We start from the raw sequence: 22249 nt of genomic DNA, 5'->3' as shown, positions 1-22249 counted from the left end.
TATACTTATAATACCCCTGTGGATGTGTGGGAATGTCTGTTTTTGGGGGGGGGGGGGGGGGGGTGTGCTTCATTAGGAAGAATTAACGTCACGTTTTGTCCAATGGATGCAACAGGAATGAATAAAAAAAATCCACACTTAGACAGAGGTCCCCATTAGAGGATTTTGCACCCATTTCTGTTCCGATAGCAACCCGAAATTTAGGATTGACTGATTACCAGCACATATCAAATGTAAATCTGCCCAACAGAAACCCAGATGGCAATAACCTGACAGAGGTGCTGTCCCTTCCTATTCTATCCAATCCAAAATGAAAAAAAACTGGCTGGAAAAAAATGACTGTAAAAGCGAAAATGGTACCCTACCCAGTGAACAGTCAAATCTTGTTTTCTCTGTTTTTTGTTTTTTTTTGTGTTTGTTAAATTAATGGTTGGAAAAAACTTAAGGCATTTTAAAAATTAGATTTGGTAACTGAGGTAATTGGCGTTCAGGAAAAAGAGATTGCAATTTTTTTTTTTGCTGTAGATATATTATAGTTGCTTGAGCGGGTGTTTTTTTTTTTTCTTTTTAACAGGAATAAAGGAAATTATTCTCATGCATTGGTTGCTTGCAAAACTGTGGGATTGGAAAAAGAAAACAAGTTCAAGTTTGTAATGTGTGCTTCCAAGCCAGACTGTTTAAATAATGCTTCATTGGAGACACCAAAGTCCTCACCAATATCCGAACAAAAAACTAAAGCTGTAAACTATGATACTAGTCGTGAGAATGAGGGAACTATATCTCAGTCTGCTGATTTAATGTCTTCTAATCGCTTAAATGTAAATTTTTATCATGTTCCCCATATAACTTCGTTGTATTCTAAAGGGCTGCATGGCCCCACACACCCTTTAACAGCAATATGCCCCCGTCCTGTTAATTGTTTGAATAGTGATACTCCAGAAGTTCATTTAGAGAACAATAACCATCTCAGAAAATACTATGGACATTTTAAAAACAGTGATTTGTGCTTGGATATGAACAATGTAGAAACGTATCAGTCTGACTGTAATGAACCATTAAGGATTCTTCCTGGAGAGAAGACTTCTATCACCATCATGTGTGAAGCAAGGTACACATTTATGTTTAGTGGAATATATTTATTTGTCCAGTTAGTTTTATCCAACCCTCTGTTGAGCTTTTGGAAGCAGTGACAGATTCTGGCCTCAGTTAGAAAAAGCCTTTAAATTATTTCACATTTTCAAAGAAAAAAAAACAAACACCATGAGTAACATCATAAGGAGTCACAATCTTCTAAATGCAAATTGATATCCTTCAAGTATTCTATTTAGAGTTTGGAAGATCATCTCTCCGCACAGCCAGTGCAGTGCAGCCAAGCATAACTCACAATTCTATCCTATCCCTCAGGTCACTCCTGCAGCATAGCTATGTTTTTCTGACAGTGTTTTGCAGAATTACATTTACTGAATTAAATGCTTGATCCATTGGTGATGAGAGTTTCACTTAGATCCCCTATATATAGTAATTTGACCACTGGCTTAAAGAGTCAATGTCTAGTTGGTATGGACTGTGGTAACTCTAGACCACCGTTTCAGCTTATGTACTTTTGCTTTGAGTAATCAAAGCTAAAATCAAAGTGAAAAAAGTTATTGGTTTTGGTATTTTGTTTTGGGGGGGGGGTTGTGTTTTTTCTAGGAATTGTAACAGGTTGTGTTTCATGGAAAACATTGTTTATTTGTGCCATTTATTTTTTTTATGTAGCTCTACATAGCCAGAGTTCAACCTATAGAGCTCTCTAGTTTTTTTCGGAGTTGTTTTAGGATTTAGTTATTTAATGTGTGCCACTTGTGACGTACACCTGGCCCAAACCCGCTGTACGTCAATCACACGTGACTATACGCAGCTCTGAACCGAGCGTGCTGTCACAAGGATGTGGTAATGGCCTCACCCTGCACAGAGATTTCCCGACTCGCGGGACAACAATCTTGGGCCAGCAGACTGAGAACGATCATCACCAAGGTAGGTTTACACCGCAGTTAACCCGTTACACACCAAACGCTCATTGCCACCACGTACTTTAAAGGAAGTGGTGACGGAAAAACTTAAACAAAGCCTATAATAGCGCTGCCCTCTCAGACATGAATATGACAGGTTTAACTATACGGTAGCACTCTTCACAGAGACAAGGATACTTTGAGTTCGTATTTAGAGCGTAGAGATAAGCTTAACGACTCTTAAGATCATCCTTTAACAAAAGAGACAGTGCAGAAAAAAATATTTTAATAAAGAGAGGTAAAACAAAAGGGAATAAAAAGAAAATACTTAACAGTCCTGGGTTTATGGGTTCTGACAGAGTCCAGATTTCAATAAGCAAAGGGAGATCGATGTGGCTCTTCAAGCAAGGCTTGCACAGATGGTTGATTTCCAGGTGTAAAGGGAAACTCTTCTGGGATGTTACAAACTTCTTGATGTTGCAGGAGTTCCTTTCTTGATGTTACAAACAAGAGCTTCTTCTTGTTGCCTCAGCAGCATCTTTTTGTCAGCCCTCTAGGGGGTGTCACGGAGCCAGGCCCTAGGGCAGGGCTGGAGACTGAGAGAAGCAGGGACGAGCCTTTACGATCTCCTCCTCTGCTCCTCCTAAACTGTTAAATTCATAATTAAGAGTATAATGGGGTATTTATATTCAATACGGTCCCACAACCCCTAAATATAATGCTTTCAATTGAAACCAAACTTGCCAGAGATATGAATGATGGGGGTCCAGGAAGGTAAATGTTGCCTGTTGGGCCCCAGAGTATTGTAATCTGTATGTTTTTGGTATGTCTGTTTCTGTCTCGACGAGACACGGCTATTGGTGCATGTAACTTTACAATATTACTGTCCAATTAGAAGTTATAAAATTGAGTTGATATTGGAACTCCGTTTTATTACTGGAATGTGACCACGGTCATTATCCTTACTAGGCCCTCCGTTGTTTATCTAAAGCTGTCACTTGCTAATTTATTAGGTGATTAGCTGAGCTGGGCAATAGTATTTTATTGCATCAGCAGTTTATGGCACCGCTCATAAAGAAGTAATTTAAGCTGAGCCCTACCACGTCCAGGGGAAAACAGTTTTAGTGTTTCACTTAAAGCGGACCTTTACCCACATCTTTTAAAATAACAACAAACACACCTTTTTAGAAATGTTTTGTAAAGACAATCTACGAAGACATACTTCTAGATAATTGCTAGCTTTGTATTTTTTGCACACCTTTCCCCCCCCCCTGTCGTCTGACAATGGCCATGTTTACTAAGGGCAGATGACTCGCTCTCCTATTACTTCCTGGATTTGTGGCACATATGACTAGATATGTGACCATGCACATCATCTCAGGGGAGGAAATTGCCTTTCACTGAGATGAGATTCCTCAGCAATGCTTTGCTGATGACAAGACAATTCCCAGTGTGCATTGCTTTGGCAAACTGAAGTAATTTGCAGTTTCAAAGCAGGAAGTGAATGCTCTGCAAGTGTAAGTATTTGAAAATCGCAGCATTTTACACCTGACATGTCTGTTATTATTAATCATACAGAGAGGAATGCATTGGTAGAATTTAGATTTTTGAGTGTAAAGGTCCCCTTTTAATAACTATACAGGTTCAGATTAGCAGATCTCTGTTTTTCTGGAATTTGAAGAGACCTAAAGAAGAGTCGGGCTAAGATCACCTACAATTAAATACTATTTGCTTTAGTTAGTTTTAATATTAATAGACTCAAACCTCATTATCGTCACACTGATCACCTCTTTACTCCTCGATGTTATTTTTATGTTGCATTAGTGTGTGTATGAAAAATGAAACTGGAGGTTTTAGTAATAATGAATCCTGTTATTTTATTTCTCAGAAACCCAGGCCGATGCAAAGAGCTTGTTTTATTTTTTTTCCAAGACTTTTTGATAGGACGCTACATTGAAGCTACAATTGAAAGTGAAGAGGAATGCTTATTGCTGCCTTCTAAAGAATATACTTCCAGAAACAACAAAACCATGCAGGGACCAGAATGTAAACGAAGCATCATTCTTTCTGCACCACAAAAAAGGCATGTGCTTAAATAAATATAAAAATTTAAATTAAAAGCAAGAGTATCATGTTCAAAACAACATGGTGTCTGCCTTTTAATGACTTTTGCAAACCCCCTGTCATAGAAGCATATCTAGACCACCCCTGTTCATTCTTTTCCCTTTATATCTAAAACCTGATTGCAGATGTCCAAATCATCAGCACAGGCATTGTGCAACACAGGTGTTGTGTATGACACAAAATTGTTTATCACTTTGTGACAATTTCACATTTCATACTATTTTTTTTCTCACATTTGAGGAATAATTTCTGAGTTTGAAGCGCAGTGCTCTTTTCTTTTCTCCTATTTTGGGTGTACTCGCCTATTAAGCACAGCTGCTCTTAGAGTGTTACATGATTCCTAGTGCAGTTTTTTTTCTATCTTAACATTCCAAAGGATGTCCGAAAAGAAAAAAACTTAATATCTTAATCAATTTGTGCTGATTTTTTTTTTTTTACCCTGTTTGCACAGGTACCACACAAGGCTGTAGTTGCCAAAAAGGCAAACCTGATACTTTTGTTACCACATACCATCACAATAATCTGTAAGAAGGCTGACGGAGGACAGAATTTATACCAATAATTTCTGAATCTTACATTACAGGACACTGGATCAGATTCTTAGAACAAGGATTATATGCAGCTGCATTCAGGTGATAGGGCATTGGCACACAAAACTACTTTTGTTAGTCTGTTTAAAGTCTGTATTTATTTTTTTTTATAAACTGGTGTGTCATTGTAGTAGGGCTGCAACAACTAATCAATTTAATAAATAATGAGAATCTTTGTCAACGATTCTCATTTTCGATTAGTTGCTGCCGTCGCTCTGCTCCACCTTTTCTCCTTCTTGGAAGTCACTGCTTGCTTCTGTCTGTGTCCCCTTTTGATCACAGACCCCATCAGCGATCAGCGGGGAGTAGAGACCGATTCTGCCTGTGATCCTTCTATGCTTCCTACGTGCCTCCGATGCTGCCCGCGATCCTCCCTTTATGCCCCCGAACCTCCTCTGTGCCTCTGCTGCTGCCCTGGATGCTCTGCTGCCCCTGTGCCCCTTCTGCCGGCGGTAAAAAGACGGCGTCAAGTCTCCCATCCAGCGGCAAGGAGCAATTGCCAGCTTGCTATTGGCTATTTTAAATTGCAATAGCAGGCTGGCTATTGCACCCGCCTGCTGTCAGTCACCAGAGGAGGACCTGAAGGAGAACTTTCTCTTCAGCTCCCTCTGCTGATTAACAGTGGGCGAGTGTACTAGCCAGCCTGCTATTGGCTATTACAATTTAAAATAGCCAATAGCAGGCTAGCTATAGCTCCCAGCCACTGTGTTGTGTTTACATTCAGCTGCCTCTTATAGACCCCTAATGTCACCTTAAAGTGAACCTGTCATCTCCAATGTGCTATCACATAGGTGGCTTGTGAGCCCCCCATGTGATGGAAATGAGATAAAATAAAATACCCCAAACAAAGTTTAAATTCCGGCGACCGCGCCCATACTAACGTAAACAGAAGTTGGTGCGCCTATATGCAAAACAGATTTTTACTCTACACGTCGGGTATCGCCGCTTGCGCCAGAGTGAACCATAATTATTGGCCCCAGATTTATTGCTCTAACTCTAAATTGATGACTAGGCTTTTATTTATTATATATGTGTGTGTGTATAATAATATATACGTTTTGTAGCACTCTATTTCTGTATTTCAATTTAAATAAAAGATGGTATTTAATAAACAAAAAATGTAATCGGATTAATGGAAAAAATAATCAACCAACTAATCGATTATGAAAATAAAAGTTAGCTGCAGCCCTACATTGTAGCACCTGAAAAGTCCAATTTTTAACAACGTTGTGGTTTATTTCTAGTTTTATTGGTCTTTTGGATGTGGTGCTCAGATCAGGTCCTTGTATTTGAGTGACTTTATGGGAAAACTTTCCTTCTTTTTAGAGGCCTCAGACTGTAAGGGCCATGAGCTCCGCAGGATCGCTATGAAGGGAATTCTGGTGACCAGGCTAACCCAGGACAACGTGGTTCTAGTAATACTCCTGGCAGACTCTCCATGGGCCATTCCGGTTCATCCAGATCTTCTGTCCCAGGCGCTGCTCCACCATACTGATTCTCGGTTGCTAGCTTTAACAGCTTGGCTGTTGTACCCTAGTCCGGAGAGTCATCCCTACACTCTAAAAGGCTAGGAAGTTGCCTTCTCGCAAAGTCTACCATAGCACCTGGAAGGCCTAATTTACGTAGTGACAGACTAGGAAGTTCCATCGTAGGAAGTGCTCTGTGAGACAAATCCTGTTGTTGGTCTGGATCAGCTTTGAGTACAATCAAGGGTCAATCCTAGCCCTAGCTATTCTGTTCCAAAGACCACTTGCCTCTCATTTCTTGGTGAAAGCCTTGTGCTGGATGTTACTGACAATGCACTCCCAAGGGACACCCTTGCTATCTCAACCTGGTTCCGTTGGCCCTTCAAAAGCCATCCTTTGAACCCATGATAGATAGTCCACTGTCGACCTATGCTCACAAGGTTGGCTTCCTCGTTGCTATCACCTCTGAGAGGAGAGTCTCTGAAGTAGCGGCCTAGTGTTACACGGGTTGTTTTGAGGCCTCCTTTCTTCCCAAGGTGTGTTTTTTGTTTTGTTTTTTAATTCCACCTTAAGCAGGACATTGTTCTTCCTTCTCTCTGTCCTGCCCTGAAACTTTCTAAGGAAATATCTCTCCACTGTCTAGATGTGGTGCACACTGTGTGGGTCTACCTCTCAGCTACAGCTTCTTTTAGACAATGCAATTAACTGTTTGTCATTCCTGGCCTCGTCTGATGTCAGTTTTGGGTGTAAGGTACTTTAAGCTGCTCTTTGAGCTTATCGAATCCTCTTTCCAGCCATCGTTTATATGGACCTTTTTGGCTTTTGTTTTCTGTTGTTGCCCACTACACTGCACTGCTTTTGGATTTCCCATTGTCTAAGTCTCTGATCCCATGTCCTGTAATGTACTTGAAGAAAAGTATTTTGCAAGTAAGTCAAAAATCCTATTTTCCTATTCATTGTTCCAAAGATGTTTAAAGTTCTGACATTGCCCTCACAATATAATATTATTTTGGGCATACTGTATTTAATAGGGTATCAAGAAGACAGCTTCCCAGTTTTCTTCCATCTTATACCATCCCAGAGAGGCTGCAGAAATGCATTGAACAAAATATGGATGTATTGGCAATAGAACCTAGCCTGGGAGAAGTAAGTTTTTTTTTTTTAGTTTTTTTTTTTATATGCTCTGTCAAAATTATTATTGTTTGTCTTTTTTCTGCACATACTGGGGAAATCTCAGCTTGCAGGCTTCACTGTGGCTTTCTTGTGTGGCTGTACGAATTTTTATGTCTAATAGTGTGCTTGTTCCTTGAACCATTTGTTTAGATTGGTGTCGTTTTTATATACATGTGAAAGTCACTTTTTGTGTGATCTTTATGTAGTTTTTATAATACCTGACACTAAACAATGTTTTTCGTCATGAGACCAGCGGAGTAGCGGTAGCTTAACGGTGGGGCTGCAGCACTCTCCCTGCGTTCCTTAATGACATGTTTTTGTAACATGTAGAATTTCTTTACTCATCCCAGTATTAAACATGACCATCTTAAAAGTAACATGCATGTTTTAAAGATTTCAGTACAGAGTATGATTATGGGAAAGAGTCACTTCTTTTGACACTTCACTCCTGTGTATAAATTTCATTTCAGCTTGAGCTGTTGAGCACTATTAGCAAACGTGTTTATGTTGGCAAAAGCATATATCAGGGTTAGGCAAGCTCCAGCCCTCCAGCTTTGGTGAAACTACAAATTCCATCTTGCCTGTCAGTCTTGCAATGCCTAATTAGATTTGTAGTTTCATCACAGCTGGAGGGCTACCCCTGGTATATATGATGGCCGTGCACACTAGAGCTCCATCTGTTGGCTGAAAATGAGAATACAGCTAATGCACTTGCAATATTTTACATTTATTAAAAAAAATAATTATGTATTTATTTTAAATAGGCAAAGAACACACGAACAAGCAATAAACATTCCCTTTTTAAGTATATGATTTTTCCAAATTTAACTTTTTGGGATTTCATTATGTTGAACCATATTTAAAATGATCACTTTTACATCTGACATTTTTTTACACATCCCTTCTCTCGTCTCCAGGTCCTTCATTTAGCAAATTATCGAAAGAAGATGTCAACTTTGCTTTGGCTTGAGGATATTCACAATGAGAGAGAAATGAAGGCGTGTAGCCTAAGTGGTGTGTGCCTGCAGAAATGTGGTGGGTTTCTAATACTTGACGTGCCTGGCATCATTGAGGGAAGACCATCACTCTACCCAGGTAAGTCCTTTAACCGCTTCCTGGCCTGCTGTTGTAATTGCGCTTCTTGAATGTAACAGGCCCCTAGTTTCACCTTAAAGAGAACCTGTCACCTCCAATGTGCTATCACATAGGGGGCTTGTGAGCCCTCCCATGTGATAGCAATAAAGTTAAAAATTAAATTAAAAATACCCCCTAAAAAATGTAAAGTCTCCTGGCCCCACAAACACGTGCATACTAATGGGAACACAAGTTGGGTGCACCCATGTACAAAAACGATGATTGCACTACACATCGGGTATCGCCGCGTGTGCCAGAGTGAGAGCAATAATCTGGGACCAATATTCATAGCTAACTCTAAATCGACTTGATGGCCACAGCGCAGAATGCGAAGGTGCCCTGTTTTGTCTCGAGACACGGCTGTCGGGAGGCAGTGACGCAGGATGCGTTCTCACCCATATGGGACTTTCCACTGGCTTATCTGTTTCTACCGTTGGCCCTCGGTACTCCAGAAAATACGGCAAGACAAGGGAGCGATTATTTTAATCCTACCGTTTTGGCTGAGGAGGCCATGGTTTCCACTCTTACAACGGATGGCGATGGCCCTCTCCCCCATGGTTCTTTCCGGACTGGCAGGATCTACGGGTGCAGGATCACTGGCAACACCCAAACCCCAAGAGGCTCCATCTAGCAGCATGGTTGCTGAATCCTCAAGGTGGAAGAGTCAAGGATTGTCGGCAAAGGTGATGGAGACCTTGATACGGTCTAGAGGTCCATCAACTAACACCACTTATTCCAGGATTTGGAACAAATTTCTGGAGTTTGCAGAGCAAAATAATTTTTCACCATTACGGGCAGAATTGCCTAATGTTCTAGGATTTTTACAGTCGGCCCTGGATGCGGGCCTAGCCTACAACTCTTTGAGAGTACAAATTCCAGCCTTGTCGGCATTCATGGGAATCAAATGGGCAGATGATCCTCCTGCGGAGATTCATGAGAGTGGCCCTGAAGTTGCGGCCTCCTGGGAAAGCTCTGTTCCCATCCTGGGACCTGGACTTAGTCTTGACTGCCTTAGCGCTCCACCATATCATCCTCTGTCGCAGTGCACCCTATGGTACCTTACACAGAATTTACTTTTTCTCATTGCCATCACATCAGCGAAAAGAGTCTACAAATTGGCGGCTCTTTCATGTAAAGAGCCATTTTGTGTGTTATTGGCCGATACAGTTGTGTTACGGCCTTCACCAGAGTTCAGGCCGAAGGTTGTTTCTTCATTTCATTCAGATTGGGAAATAATTCTCACAGGGTGTAAGAGTCTGGCCCAATCTTCGAATTCGGATTCAGTCTGGATTTAGTCGAACTCATGAGGGAGGATCTTCATAGAACGGAAGTTTTTCGCAGATCTGATCGACTGTTCATCTTTCCAAAAGTATCAAAAAGAGGTTTTAACGCACCTCCTAAAGTTTTTTGTCTGTGGATTCAGTCTGTCATCAAAGCAGCATATGTACAGCAGGGTCTTACTCCTCCGGTGGAAGTGCGAGCCCACTCGACAAGGGGAGTGGCGACGTCCTGGGCTTCATATGCCAAGGGTCTCGATAGAGGACTTATGCGAGGTGTAGCTCGCAGAACACCTTTTGTTAGGCACTACAAGTTGGATGTGGCATATCCCGTACTGTGCCGACATGAGGTGAGCCAGGAATACGGAAAAGTGTTATCATACTTACTGTAATTTTCCTTTCCTGGCTCATCCTCATGTCGGCATGCATTCCCTTCCCTGGTTGACCTGTCGCTCGGCGTTTTATTGAACAGGTACTGGGGGAGGGGATCTCCCTTTTTATTGGCTTGTTAAAGGTGGTCCTGTGGGGGAGGAGCTGACCCGTACTGTGCCCACATGAGGATGAGCCAGGAAAGGAAAATTACGGTAAGTATGATAATTTTCCGTAATATATAATCCAGTGCCGTGCAATTGCAAAAAATGTGTATGCAGTTTTATTCTAAATTAAACTTTCCATTTGTGTATTTTAAATAAAAGATGGTATTTGCGTTTTTATTTTTTATCCAATTAATCAAAAATAAATTGAAATTTAATTGTTCTTTTGTTAGTGCAGTTTAAGTCAGTTCAACAAAACCTCTTGTTTAAGTGTTAGGTGGCTTTTACTCTATAAGGGCTAGTTCACACCAAAACTGTGTGCGTCTGTGCAGCTGCCGTGCAATGCGTTTTGCTGCGTTTTTACAGCAATTTTAATGCATTTTTAACTAAAATGGGCTTTCAGGTGAGGTCCAGTCAGTTTGTATTTTTTTATTTTGATGCATTCCGTTGCGATCAGGTGCAGCTAAAATGGAGCAAGCAGTATTTTTTCTGACTGCATCGGAACGGACTGCACTGGTAGGAACAGAGCACCAGAAATCCCATTGCAAAGCATTGTGACGCGTTTTTGATACAGCTGTCAAACGGAACGGACTGCATTACAACTACATCTGGTGTGAACTAACCCTAACATCCACCAACCGATTGTTACATGGGCTCTGGCTGGATTTTTAATTATGTAGAATGCCAAAGGAGACATGTAAAAGCTTCCTAAAGTGGGTGGGAACAAAGCTGTTGGCTATGGCAAAGAGACCTCCCCAGCAAAGTTTTCATGAGTTATAAGAAGCCAAGAGGGGACTCATTCCACGTATGACAAAAATATCCCTTTCGGGTGGACTGACCTATTTGCCCAGAGTAGCCAATCAGATTTCGGTTTACTTTGCTCAGGTTATTGAAAGAAGAATACTGAATTGTTTTCTGTGGGTAAACACCCTTTGCACATTCTATTGGTCTTCCTGTTAATCCTTTACTCTTTTTCTCCCAGGGGACAAAGTTTTGTTAAAAAACCAAGCACACACCACTATTGACGTTGAATACTTGGGTACAGTAGTTGAAGTAAGTGTCGGTAAATTTAACATTTTATTTGCAGTAAAATATATACAGTATATGTGGGTGGTTAAAAAACAAAGATAATTGTGGTATTTGAGAAGATGGGTATGATTTGTAAAAAATAGATCATACTCATCTGCTGAACAAACTGTTTAATAAAACACCCAAAAAAATCAGTAACAGATATGTAGTGTGGGTTTCTATTTACTGGATGTTCTGTTTCTGTAAGAAAAATGATTGTTATACAAAGGTTTGGCCTGTAGAAGAAAATGAAGCCTGGATGCACATCTTTCCAATGGTGACCCCCCCCACCCCCCACCCCCCTCCTTCCCCAGTCTGCTCAGGCAGTCAGTCCTACACAATGTTCAATCTGAGCTTTGAAAACCAACAAAATGGGGACATTGAAGGACCTTCCATACTATACCGGCCTGCACCCACTCCACTGGCTCTTTTGTGATGACTTCTTAAGTGAATTGGGAAAGTTTGATGGGCATGATTTGTGATCTGCAGTAAAACATGTTTGTATATTGCTTTTAGCCTCCTGAGAGAAGTAGATGAGCACTTTAGACTGATGAAAAGATACGTACCGCAGACTGTAAAATTGATTATGTGAATGTCTCAAAGCCACTCGTGGCATAGTTGAAGCCGTTTTTATTTAGGTTTTGTGCCAAATGATTCTTACTAGTTTAGAATCCTGTTACATATTGGTAATGTTTTTGTAAATTACACTCAGGCTTGTAATTGCTTGTTGAAAAGCTACTTATGATATGTGCTGCACAGCTGCTTACTTTGGGCAAGCTGAGATAATATCCATTTTATTCAAAGTGAATAAGTAATTACTAGGTCTTTGTGTGCACCATATACATAAAATTATAAAGTAGTACAGCAAATGTTTACTATTTTTTTTTTTTGCTGTTTTTAGATACATGATGAAGAAGTCACCTTAAGAGTTAACTCAAACTTGGAGCAATCCTATAATTTTGAGCCAATGGATGTGGAATTCACGTATAACAGGCATGCTTATATGCTTTTACTCGTATACACAGCATGCAGAGTTACCAGTTTGCTAGATTTAAAACTGTAGTGTGGTCTTATTTTGCAACAGAATATTTAATGTTGTATTTTATGTTGAATAAGGAAATACGCAATTGGCACAAACAGTGGGGAAAACCCCTTGCACCAAATTGCTGTCTGTCACAAAACATTGGCAGTCTATTAAAGCTGACGTTTTTAATCTGCATATATTTTGCCTTCCCTGGTTCCTCTCTCCCCCTTACAAAAAAATCATTCCAATTTAATTACTTACCTTAGTTTACACCCAGTGATGTCATGCCTGGGTCTCTGTGCTTCCATATGCAATGCTTCTCACCATGTGCAGTGAAATCAGAGTAAGCGGTTCAGTTCAGTAGATGGTACCTGTAGAACTGCATGCAACACTAAAGGTAAGGCTCGACGAGTTCACCTTTTAAGACCGTATAAAAACCTTAATGTCCACTAGGGCTTGTTTACACCTTGTCTGTTGAGCTGCATTTTTCTGCACATGTATAGTTTAAACATGGCTCATAGAAATCCGTTATTTTCTATGTGCCTTGTTCACACCATACATGTGTGGTTGCGTGCAGAAATACGCAGCTCAACATGGTGTGGACAAGGCCTTACTGAATGCGGGGATGTGTGTGTGTACCTGCATTCTCCCACAATGAAAGTTTGACTCTCCCCAATATATAATATGCAGAGATATGTGAGCTCTATAAGATTTCAAAAGGACAGGATTTACAGTCAACCATTATTATTTTTTTCCCTCCACTCTAGACAAACGTTTATTAGTAATCTTTTGTTTGCGTGCTTTCAAGATTTAATCTCAAATATAGTTTTATTGAAGTTATTCCATTTAACTAATTCTAAGTAAAATTTTTAAAACATTCCTCTACGATATTTAACAAATTGGTTGTTAAGTTTTCTTGATTGTAAACTCTTTAGAACTCTTAGACACTCTGTGACTAACTAAAGGGTCCAGGGAGGGAGAGGAGTGTGTCCTTCCTCTGTTACTTATCCCGAATTCTAGGTAATCTAGTATCCCTGCTAGTCAGGTCTGTTTCTCTCGCACACATAGAATGGTTATTTAATATTGACGCCTATAATCTGATTTCCAACTCCTGAGATAATTTTTATGCCTTAAACCAGCTGCTGGAACCCCACAAAATTGTGGTAAATGAATAAATCAATACACAGCCCTTAAAGTGCAAATAAAGAATGTAGAATAAAGTAATATATTACGTGTGTTTTTTAAATATGTACAAATAAACTTCTTCTTTTATACAACTCTCAAATCATTTACATATCTAATATGAGTGTTTAATTATATAATTGATGTAAACCACCCAGTGCTGTAGTGATCTATAATCCTCCTATATTCACCTCAAACAAAGAAGTATTACTATTAAAAGTTTACTAAATGGGTGTCCTCTGTATACTTTTATATAGTAATAATCTTCTCCAAGAAAAACAATGTCCAGCGGTGCTCCAAATCCAACGCTGTGCACCCTTTTCTCGCAGTATACTCGCCACAATACATTTGACCTTGCAACTTAATACAGGTCTGGCACACTTTAATATCCCAGTGATTTTTTTTTTGTATCCGATTTAATGGAAAAAATAATTGGCCAACCAATCTTTAGTAAACTAAATGTGAGATTGTAGTCCATCACGAGAGTGAGCTTGGCGCAGTGGCTACTTTGCATCACACACAGGGACATGGGGAACAAAGTATCCACCCTCCAGAAGGAAGGACAGTGTCGGCACCAATTCAGAGATGATTTGAGGATCTATAGCTGAGTGATAAACAAACAAATGTTGTTAATAGTTAAGGTACTTTAATTTATTTTTAAGACTTTAGTTTAGTGTCGCTTTAAGATAAAAGGAGTGTTGTGTTTTTTTTGGGGGGGTGCTTTTCCCTAATCTTGGAAAACCATAGCAATGTTTGAATTAAATTGATAATTCATTGATTGGTTATACTTGTGCCTAGTATTTAAACAAGTTCTGTACAACATGTTTTGTGCAGAACCACAAGCAGAAGATGCCAGTTTGCTGTTGAACAATCCGAACATCTTGGAAGAGCAGGTAAGCACCTGGAGTGTCAAGCCCTGATTCATCAAGCTGTAGTAGAACTTAGGCCTCATTCAAATGGGGCATACACAGCCAGTGTGCATCAAAGTGCAGACACCCAGATCCGCACGGATGTGCAAGTTTGGGTGTGTGGATGACGGCATACAGCCGCGCCCTCCCATAGGGAAGAACAGGCTGCTGCGTGCAATTACACACAGCACCTGTCCCTCCTGGGATCAGCCCGTTCACGGGCTTGCACATCGCACTGACATGTACGCCCTGTCTGAATGAGGCCTGAAAGTGGAAAGGAATTCAAAATGTGTTGTGTCGTAGCTGTAGAAGTGTAGCTTGAGATCTAAAGCACTGCTGCCTCTGACTGCTATTCTCATGGTTTTAGAGTGATGGCACTAATGTGCTGCTCACTGTTTTAGTGGAGGCTCTGACATGAGAAAGCAAAGCCCTTACTTTACCAATAATGGCCACTTTCATATAGAGACCGTATGGAACAAGGCAACGCAAGCCAGTAATGGGGGAAAAAATCAGCTGTAGGTAGACCATAGTCAATATAAGTGACAACTCATTTTCCTTCTGCATGCCTTTTTGGGCACAGCTTTCAGAGTTCAGCTCTTCTTTAAGACATGCTAAAGTTGCTTTTTGAAATGGAACACAGAATGTAACAATGCATATCTTGAGAGGTCAGGTTAATATGACTTGAGCACTATGGCAGCTCAATGAATTGGGCTCTAATTCACTGTATACAAAGTGTTTTTGTGTTGGTGTCTGGTGTCCATCAGCTAGCGATCCAGTTCTATCTTTGCTATATGACCGCTATAGTTCAGATGTTAAACCGATGTGGTCTTTCACTCTTCTGCCCTTCATTTCCCTTTTTTATTTTGGGTAAAGATGTGAATTTTCTTAAAGGAGAACTATATTTAGGCTAAATAAGTAAATAATGTAATTTACTTTAATTAGCCAAACTGCACAGTAAGGCTGTAAAACCTTATTTTAGGTGGTGGGCGGGGCTAAGCGCCGCAATGAGAAGACATCCCCACTGATGACTGACAGTGATTCAGGAGAGCTGCTGCGTGTCCACGAATATATGGACATGCGCAGCAGCTCTCTCCTTACCTGCACGTCCCCGTGTGCCAGCTCCTTTCTCTCTCTCTCTCTCTCTCTCTCTCTCTCTCTCTCTCTCTCTCTCTCTCTCTCCCCCGACACTGACATACCAAAATGATCGTGGATCGCTGATGACAGAGGGGAAGGAGCTCTCTCTCTCTCTCTCTCTTCAGCATTTACTACAAATCGGAAAGTCCAGAAGAGTGCGCATGCCCATATATTCATGGTATTTATTGTAAATTGCGTGTAAAAAAAAAAAGTTACTTTTTAAAAAATATTTATTTTTAATTTTTGTATTCTAATACATTTTAACAAACTGCTATAAACTTTACCTTTTAAAGTTTGTTAGAAAGAGCTTTAAGGTGCCCATACACTGCTCGATTCTCGTACAAGAATCGCGGGAAATCCTGCGATCCTACGAGAATCGAGCAGTGTGAACGAAGACGTGCGACCGTTTCTACTGTACGGTCGCACGTCTTTTGTCTAAGGAGCACGCTAGAAAACCAGGCAAAAATCGTACGATTTTCGGCTGGTTTGAACGGTGCTCGGGAGACAAATGCCGAATGGGCCAGTGTGCGCACGCGCACACTGCCCGTTAAGCATTGCGGTCATCGGAAGCCTGCCCCTCGGGGGCGCGCTTGCGATTATCGCGAGTGCGCTCTGCCTGTCCAAGATGGGCAGATCGTATGTTTTTTTAATTACTTTACAACCATCGCAAGACTAAGGTCTTGCGATGGTTGTAAAGTGTATGGCCACCTTTAGAGATGTAAACAATTCCTAGTCTTTAGACCATTTTTACTGTGCCATACCTCAAGCTGTTTGCATTGTCAGATATACAGTAAAAAATCACTCTGCTTATTGTGAAAGCTTCAACCTATATTTGTTTTTCCTAAGTGTTGTTTCCAGAGATGGTGATCTTACAGTCTCCACAAGTCAGCACCACAGGGCTCCACAAGGAGAATTGTATGGGCAAGAAAGAGCAGAATCTCACCCAACAGGAAAATCGGGTAAATGAAACACTCTTGTTGGAGGAGAGCCCTATTGATTTAATGTACAATGACTAGTTATCGCCATTGTTTTAAACAATCGGAAGGATTGCATCGTACATTCCTTAGGTTCATAAATCAGCGCTGAATACTGAAAAATGGCCTGGCCAGGAAGGGGGTCTAAACACCTGGTCTTGAAGTGGTTAAATAAACATGCCATAAAGAATTCTTTATTTGAAGGAGTTTTAGAAAATGGCATATACCTGTTCTGATTTGTAAAACACTGAGCAACAATACACTTTTTTATTCTGTAAATGTCAAGGAATTCCCTGTTCTTAAAAGCAGAATGATTGATTAAAGATAGCACAGTTCTCCATTTAATAAACAGTGCTTTCCTTGTTCAGGCCCTTTTTCAATCTGAAGTACTTAATAGCTCTGAATTACTAGTGTCTGCATTGTTTTTGTGCACCGTTGCTTGGAGCAGAAATACGCCTATAAATAAATTCCACTTACAATGCGATCTACATTCCATTCTCCCTCTTGCCTGAGATATGTCATTCAATGTTGTTTTTTTCTAAGATGATTCTTCATAACTGTGCACAGCCAGTAGCCCTGATGGCTTCCAACTCTCTAGTTTTTTGTCTTGGTCACATTGTGTACTGTATATCCATGGGACGGATGTGTATTGAGAAAAGTTCTTATACCAACTCCATCTAACACCTTTTAAAGCAGTTACAGGAACCTTTTTTTTTTTTTGGATGAAAGCTGACTTGTAGACATCCCCATTATTATAATATGATTTTTCCAATTTCTTCTGGCACTTTTGCTGGAAATCTTGGACTGTGTAAAAATAAAAAAAATCTACTGGCAGGATCAACGGGTAATAAAACAATGGGGACAGAAACTGCTGTGTTCATACTGGTGACAGACTGTATCATATATGTCATTATTTGTTTTGCTCCTGGTTACTCTTTAAGTTTTTCCCATGGCTGCATGCAGCAGCACCAATTATATAGTAATATGTGTTATTTTATTAGAAGTAACATGCTAGTTAAAAAATATTACTACATATCAAAGGACTAAAACTCAACAACTGCCAGGTGCAAGTAAATCCATACCGGCCGTCCATCTCCAGATCCTGGCAATCACGCGTAAGTGCCACCACCTTTAGTCTCCATTATAACTTCTTTAGCTAGCCCGTGTTCTTTACGCCCTTTCTTGGTTTCTTGATCAGGTGCAAGTAAATGCAGAGTCCTGCATAACTGGGATGAATGCAGCTTGTGTTTGTAAAGCTACCTCCACAATATTTGTGGAAATTTGGTAAATATGAGCCATAAGGTTCTGGGACATGATTAGACAGGGAAAAACTCTTCTATAATCCCTTACACCAAAGTCAACATTCCAACTGAAATAATCTAGTAAATATTAAATTTATTTGACATATACATTTTATATTTGTATCTCAAGTAAAACATAAAACCACAGATAAATATTGTGCATTGTAAATAACGAAACATTTCATTTCATATGGCAGATATTTTAAGGGGAGCCATAACATGGCAGAGCAAAAATCCCATGTAGAATAGCCTTCCTAAGTAAGGTATGGCAGACCACCCACATGGCAGGAAGGTCTGCTGCTCACTGGATTTTTGGCAGATCAGCAGGTTTTTGAAGTGTTATTTAAAGAAACAAAACTGATAAATGTGATGTATTGGTGCGATGTACTGAATGTTTTTTTTTTTTATTTTGCCCATACATACATGTGAATACATTTTTGACATCTTCTTAAGGTGTACAGATGGCTCTGACGTTTCCAAAATTGAAGATGCTTGCAAAACCTCGTAAAGAGCTTGTGTTCATGAGCCCATGAAATTGGGGAAAAGGAGGGGTGAAGCAGAACTTCAATAAAATAAATGCTGTATATATTTCTTGATTGCACATAACAGCACACAGAATTCATTCTGGGTTATGCAGCTACCTTCAGGTGATTGGACACTGGCAAATCAAAGCTGTAAGGACAGCCCTGTTTAACTGCTCCGACCCCAGCCGAAAACGGGGTTATTTGTCCCTGGGAAAAATAGGCAAAATTTGTGAACAAAGGACCAAGAAACAGCCTTGCATATTTAGGATAATGAATCTTGAAGCTGAAAGACCCCAGAAACAACGCATCCAGTAGATTGAGCCTTGACTTGAAAGGTGGGGAATTTACCTTTTTGAAATCATAGGCCTGAGTGATAGTTCACCAAACCCACTTACCAATAGTAGAAAATAAGAAGCTGGCTGCCCCATATGGGGACTTTCAGGAATGAAGAAGAGCGAGTGTCACGCTTAATTAAGCTTGCGCACATTAGCCACGTAATCCCAGGCTCAAATGTATTTGCCAACACAGGCCTATCAAAGTGAACAATGTCTGTGCGCACTTCTCCGGGCAAAGGTGTGTGCTTCGCCTTGTGCGTGCGCAGATCCTTGAGTGTTACTTCAAACTCAATTTCCCGGACAGCTTGTCCATTGACCATGCGCACGCGTCGGTCTTTGAGCACAGCCACGCACCTGATTTTCTTGACTGAGTCAGACTTGTGGATGCAAGCTGTAATGGGAGAGGTAAGCTCAAACCACCTGTGTAGAGAAATTTCTTTAGAATGTTTGTGCACCACATAAGGATGGTAAGACAATATCCTGGTTAAAGTTGAAGGAAGAGACCACCGTGGGAAAAAAATAAGGCTCTTTACAGATAAAGGCCATCAAAAACGCACCTGGGAGATGTGATGGCAATGGGTAAGGCAATCTTGCAAGTGATTAGGGTCAGTGGTATAGCTCAAGTTCAAGGGGCAGCTTCTGCAGAGACCAACAGAACCAAGTTGGCATCACCGGAATGAGTATAGGGGACACTTCAACCTAACCATTGAACCATCACATTCTCAAATAATTCATCCCCACACAAGTACCTCCTCATGTATCATTTCCCCCTCCTCTTTTAGATTGTAAGCCCTCAGTGGCAGGGCCCTCCTTACCATCTTGTCTTGAATTTTATTGTGATTGTAATGTCTTCCTTATATTGTAAAGCGCTGCGCAAACTGTTGGCGCTATATAAATACTATGTAGTAATAATAATAACTTGTGACATCCCCTCTCTATGGTGATCTCCTAAGGGGCCAGCGCCTTGGTGAATAACCGAGTTGCAGTGCACAGGCCAAATAGAAGTGCAACAAATTGGTAGTGTTGGGTGTCCACAACAAAAAACAGGTAGCATTGATGGGCTGGAATGTGGACTATGACTCCCCGAGAAAGAAGGTGTAGAGTAGCAAGTAGATCTGCCCCTCTTTGAGGCAATATTGGCATGTTTGACAGCAGGAAGCAAGTAGGAGGCAGAGAACAAAACTCCAGATTGCAATCCTTGGTTACGATGCAATGAACCCAGTTGTCTGGAATGTCCGAGACCCAGAAGGTAGAGAAGGCCAATGAAAGTGGAGGAGCCCTTCATTGTGAACCAAGATTTTGTGGGCTTCGAGGGTCAGGAGTTATGACTGAACTGAGCGCTTGGCTTGGACTTAGAACCTAAGGACTGGGAGGGACAAAATTTATTTTATTCTTAAAGGAGGGTGCAGAGGAAAGGCTTAGACTTCTGAGAGATGAAGGTGCTCGCCCCCATTAACTTCCTTGATGTAAGTGTCCAAGGATTTGCCAAAAAGGCATGGACTCGAGGAACTTTTTGCACGGAAACTATGTAAACCAGCATTTCAGTCATAGGATCCATTGCATGCGGAGACAGGAAACCCTTTCTGGAGATTTGCCTAAGGCTATCAGTCATGCCATCAACACAAACAGTGTCAGGATCCATCAAGGTGGACCCAGGATCCCTAGCCATAGATTTTGACCATAGAGATAATGTCTGACACACCGCCATAGTGGTACCAGCTGGTCTTCTAACCGTTTTGTCCACATGGTTCTTGAAAAAAGGCATATTATCTACGGGGAGTGTTTTGTCTTGTCCAAACAAGAGATATCTGGGTTTACAACAGGAACAACCCATTTCTTAAGTAAACCTTCTTCAACAGGGTATTGCTGAGCAATGGGAGTAGTAAACAATTTTTATGGGTGATCCCAGTCACCATACAACACAGGCTGTAAAATAATGTACATGGGAGGTATTAGCAGGTTTGGGCCCTTATACAGAGCCCACATTAGTGACCTTGAGCAAGGCCGATGCAGGCAGCTCTAACTGTAAACAAATATGCACTGCATTTACAAGGATAGACATGTCCTTGAGCTTAGAAGAAATGTCAGGAGGTGCGTCCTCTTCTTGGGCTGAGCCTACTGAACTGGATGCAGCCACTTCTTCCTCTGCTTGCCTTTGCACTCCCTGAGGAAGGTCTGATGGCGAAGGTGAGGGGTCCTGCTTGCACCCCATGCAGTCTGAGGACTCATAGTTGTTTGTTTTACATTTTCCCCATGAAGTCAGCCATTACAGAACGAAATACCTCACTAGATAGCAGGAGAGGATGCAGATGGTGACCCTGAGGCGTGTAGCAAAGGGTAAAAGAGTATAGGACTGGCAGAAACAGTGTTCCAAGAGGGGACAGGACCTTCTCCAAAGCTGTTGTCTAGCTGTCCAGACATCCCCACATCTATGATCGGCCTTTGTGCTGAGGCCAGCCCCGCATCTTCAACCAAGCCTTGGCTGAGATAAAAAGCAGATAGCTGCTAAGAGGTGCCACACTGGCTTAAAGAAAATTTGCTAGAAGAGTCTTGAGCAGAAAATTACAGAAAGGATATGCTGCTTAGAGCAAAGAGAAGATGCCACATCACCTAAGACCACTAGCAAACAAACTGAGGCAGGCTGGGAGTTGGAGGGTTATACAGCTTTGTTTTGCCAATGTCCAATTTTCCTGAAGGTAGCTATATAACCCATTGGGTCCAGAAGGAACTCCTGTGTCCTGTGATGTTCTCCACGAAAAAGATTTTATGGATAAGACAAAAATACTGTTTTGTTTTTAAAAGCCAAACAGGAATGAGCCCAAACCAGTTTCCTCTTGGCAGCAGATTAGAGCAGTTTATACAATAACACATGGTGGTTATGGGTTACTGCACTTTGGTCTTTCACCTAGTAAGCAACAGCAAGTGTTTTATTAGGTTAACAGTATATATTCTTGATCACTGAAATTTTGATAAATAGGCAGAATAAATATTATGCTTCTTGATAAGTCAGTTTTCTGCATTCATGTATTATACTTATTGGGATATTCAAAAGTCTGTATATTGTTTGCTTTGAAGAAGTTAATATTCTAATTGCCAAGTGTGCATTCCATCACTTTTTATCATATACAAATATCGAGAAACAATGAATTTTTATCTTTTGTAACCCCTGCAGAGTGAGGAGCAGCACAAGGCACCCACGCGAGAGAAGAACTCTGTTTCTATGAGCGACATGGTGACTGTTGCCACTCAGACTACAAAGCAAGGTTGGTACTCCTATTACAAACAGGATTGCAGTAAACCTGTCAGCCACTAAACATTTAACACTTAAAGTAATATTAAAGTGAAAAAGGCAAGGATGGGGATAGGAAGGTTTTATACGGTATATACCATATATAATATAAAATAATCAAGGCGGGTCCCCTGTTTTAAATATAAAAGCAAAAGACACAGATTTCCCCAAAATGGTATCCCACCATTCTTTTCAAAGTGTACGCAACATAATATGTAAATA

The 22249-nt window shown here is 40.8% G+C and overlaps 1 protein-coding gene across 1 annotated transcript in view; it reads left to right on the top strand.

The window, feature by feature from the left end:
* The window catches only part of MOV10L1 (Mov10 RISC complex RNA helicase like 1), an 84667-nt gene that overhangs the window by 37885 nt on the left and 24533 nt on the right, over nucleotides 1-22249 (top strand). The window contains exons 7-16 of the mRNA XM_018576723.1: nucleotides 575-646; nucleotides 929-1108; nucleotides 3880-4074; nucleotides 7203-7317; nucleotides 8262-8439; nucleotides 11271-11341; nucleotides 12258-12349; nucleotides 14397-14455; nucleotides 16451-16563; nucleotides 21923-22001. Coding sequence (XP_018432225.1) covers nucleotides 575-646; nucleotides 929-1108; nucleotides 3880-4074; nucleotides 7203-7317; nucleotides 8262-8439; nucleotides 11271-11341; nucleotides 12258-12349; nucleotides 14397-14455; nucleotides 16451-16563; nucleotides 21923-22001 — 1154 coding nt within the window. The remainder of the gene's footprint in view (nucleotides 1-574; nucleotides 647-928; nucleotides 1109-3879; nucleotides 4075-7202; nucleotides 7318-8261; nucleotides 8440-11270; nucleotides 11342-12257; nucleotides 12350-14396; nucleotides 14456-16450; nucleotides 16564-21922; nucleotides 22002-22249) is intronic.

The sequence above is a fragment of the Nanorana parkeri genome, unplaced genomic scaffold (genome assembly GCF_000935625.1).
Source record: "Nanorana parkeri isolate BGI_ZX_2015 unplaced genomic scaffold, ASM93562v1 scaffold75, whole genome shotgun sequence".
NCBI classification, from domain to species: domain Eukaryota; kingdom Metazoa; phylum Chordata; class Amphibia; order Anura; family Dicroglossidae; genus Nanorana; species Nanorana parkeri.
The sequence above is the reverse complement of the archived record's forward strand: the minus strand, read 5'-3'. Positions and strand labels throughout refer to the sequence as shown.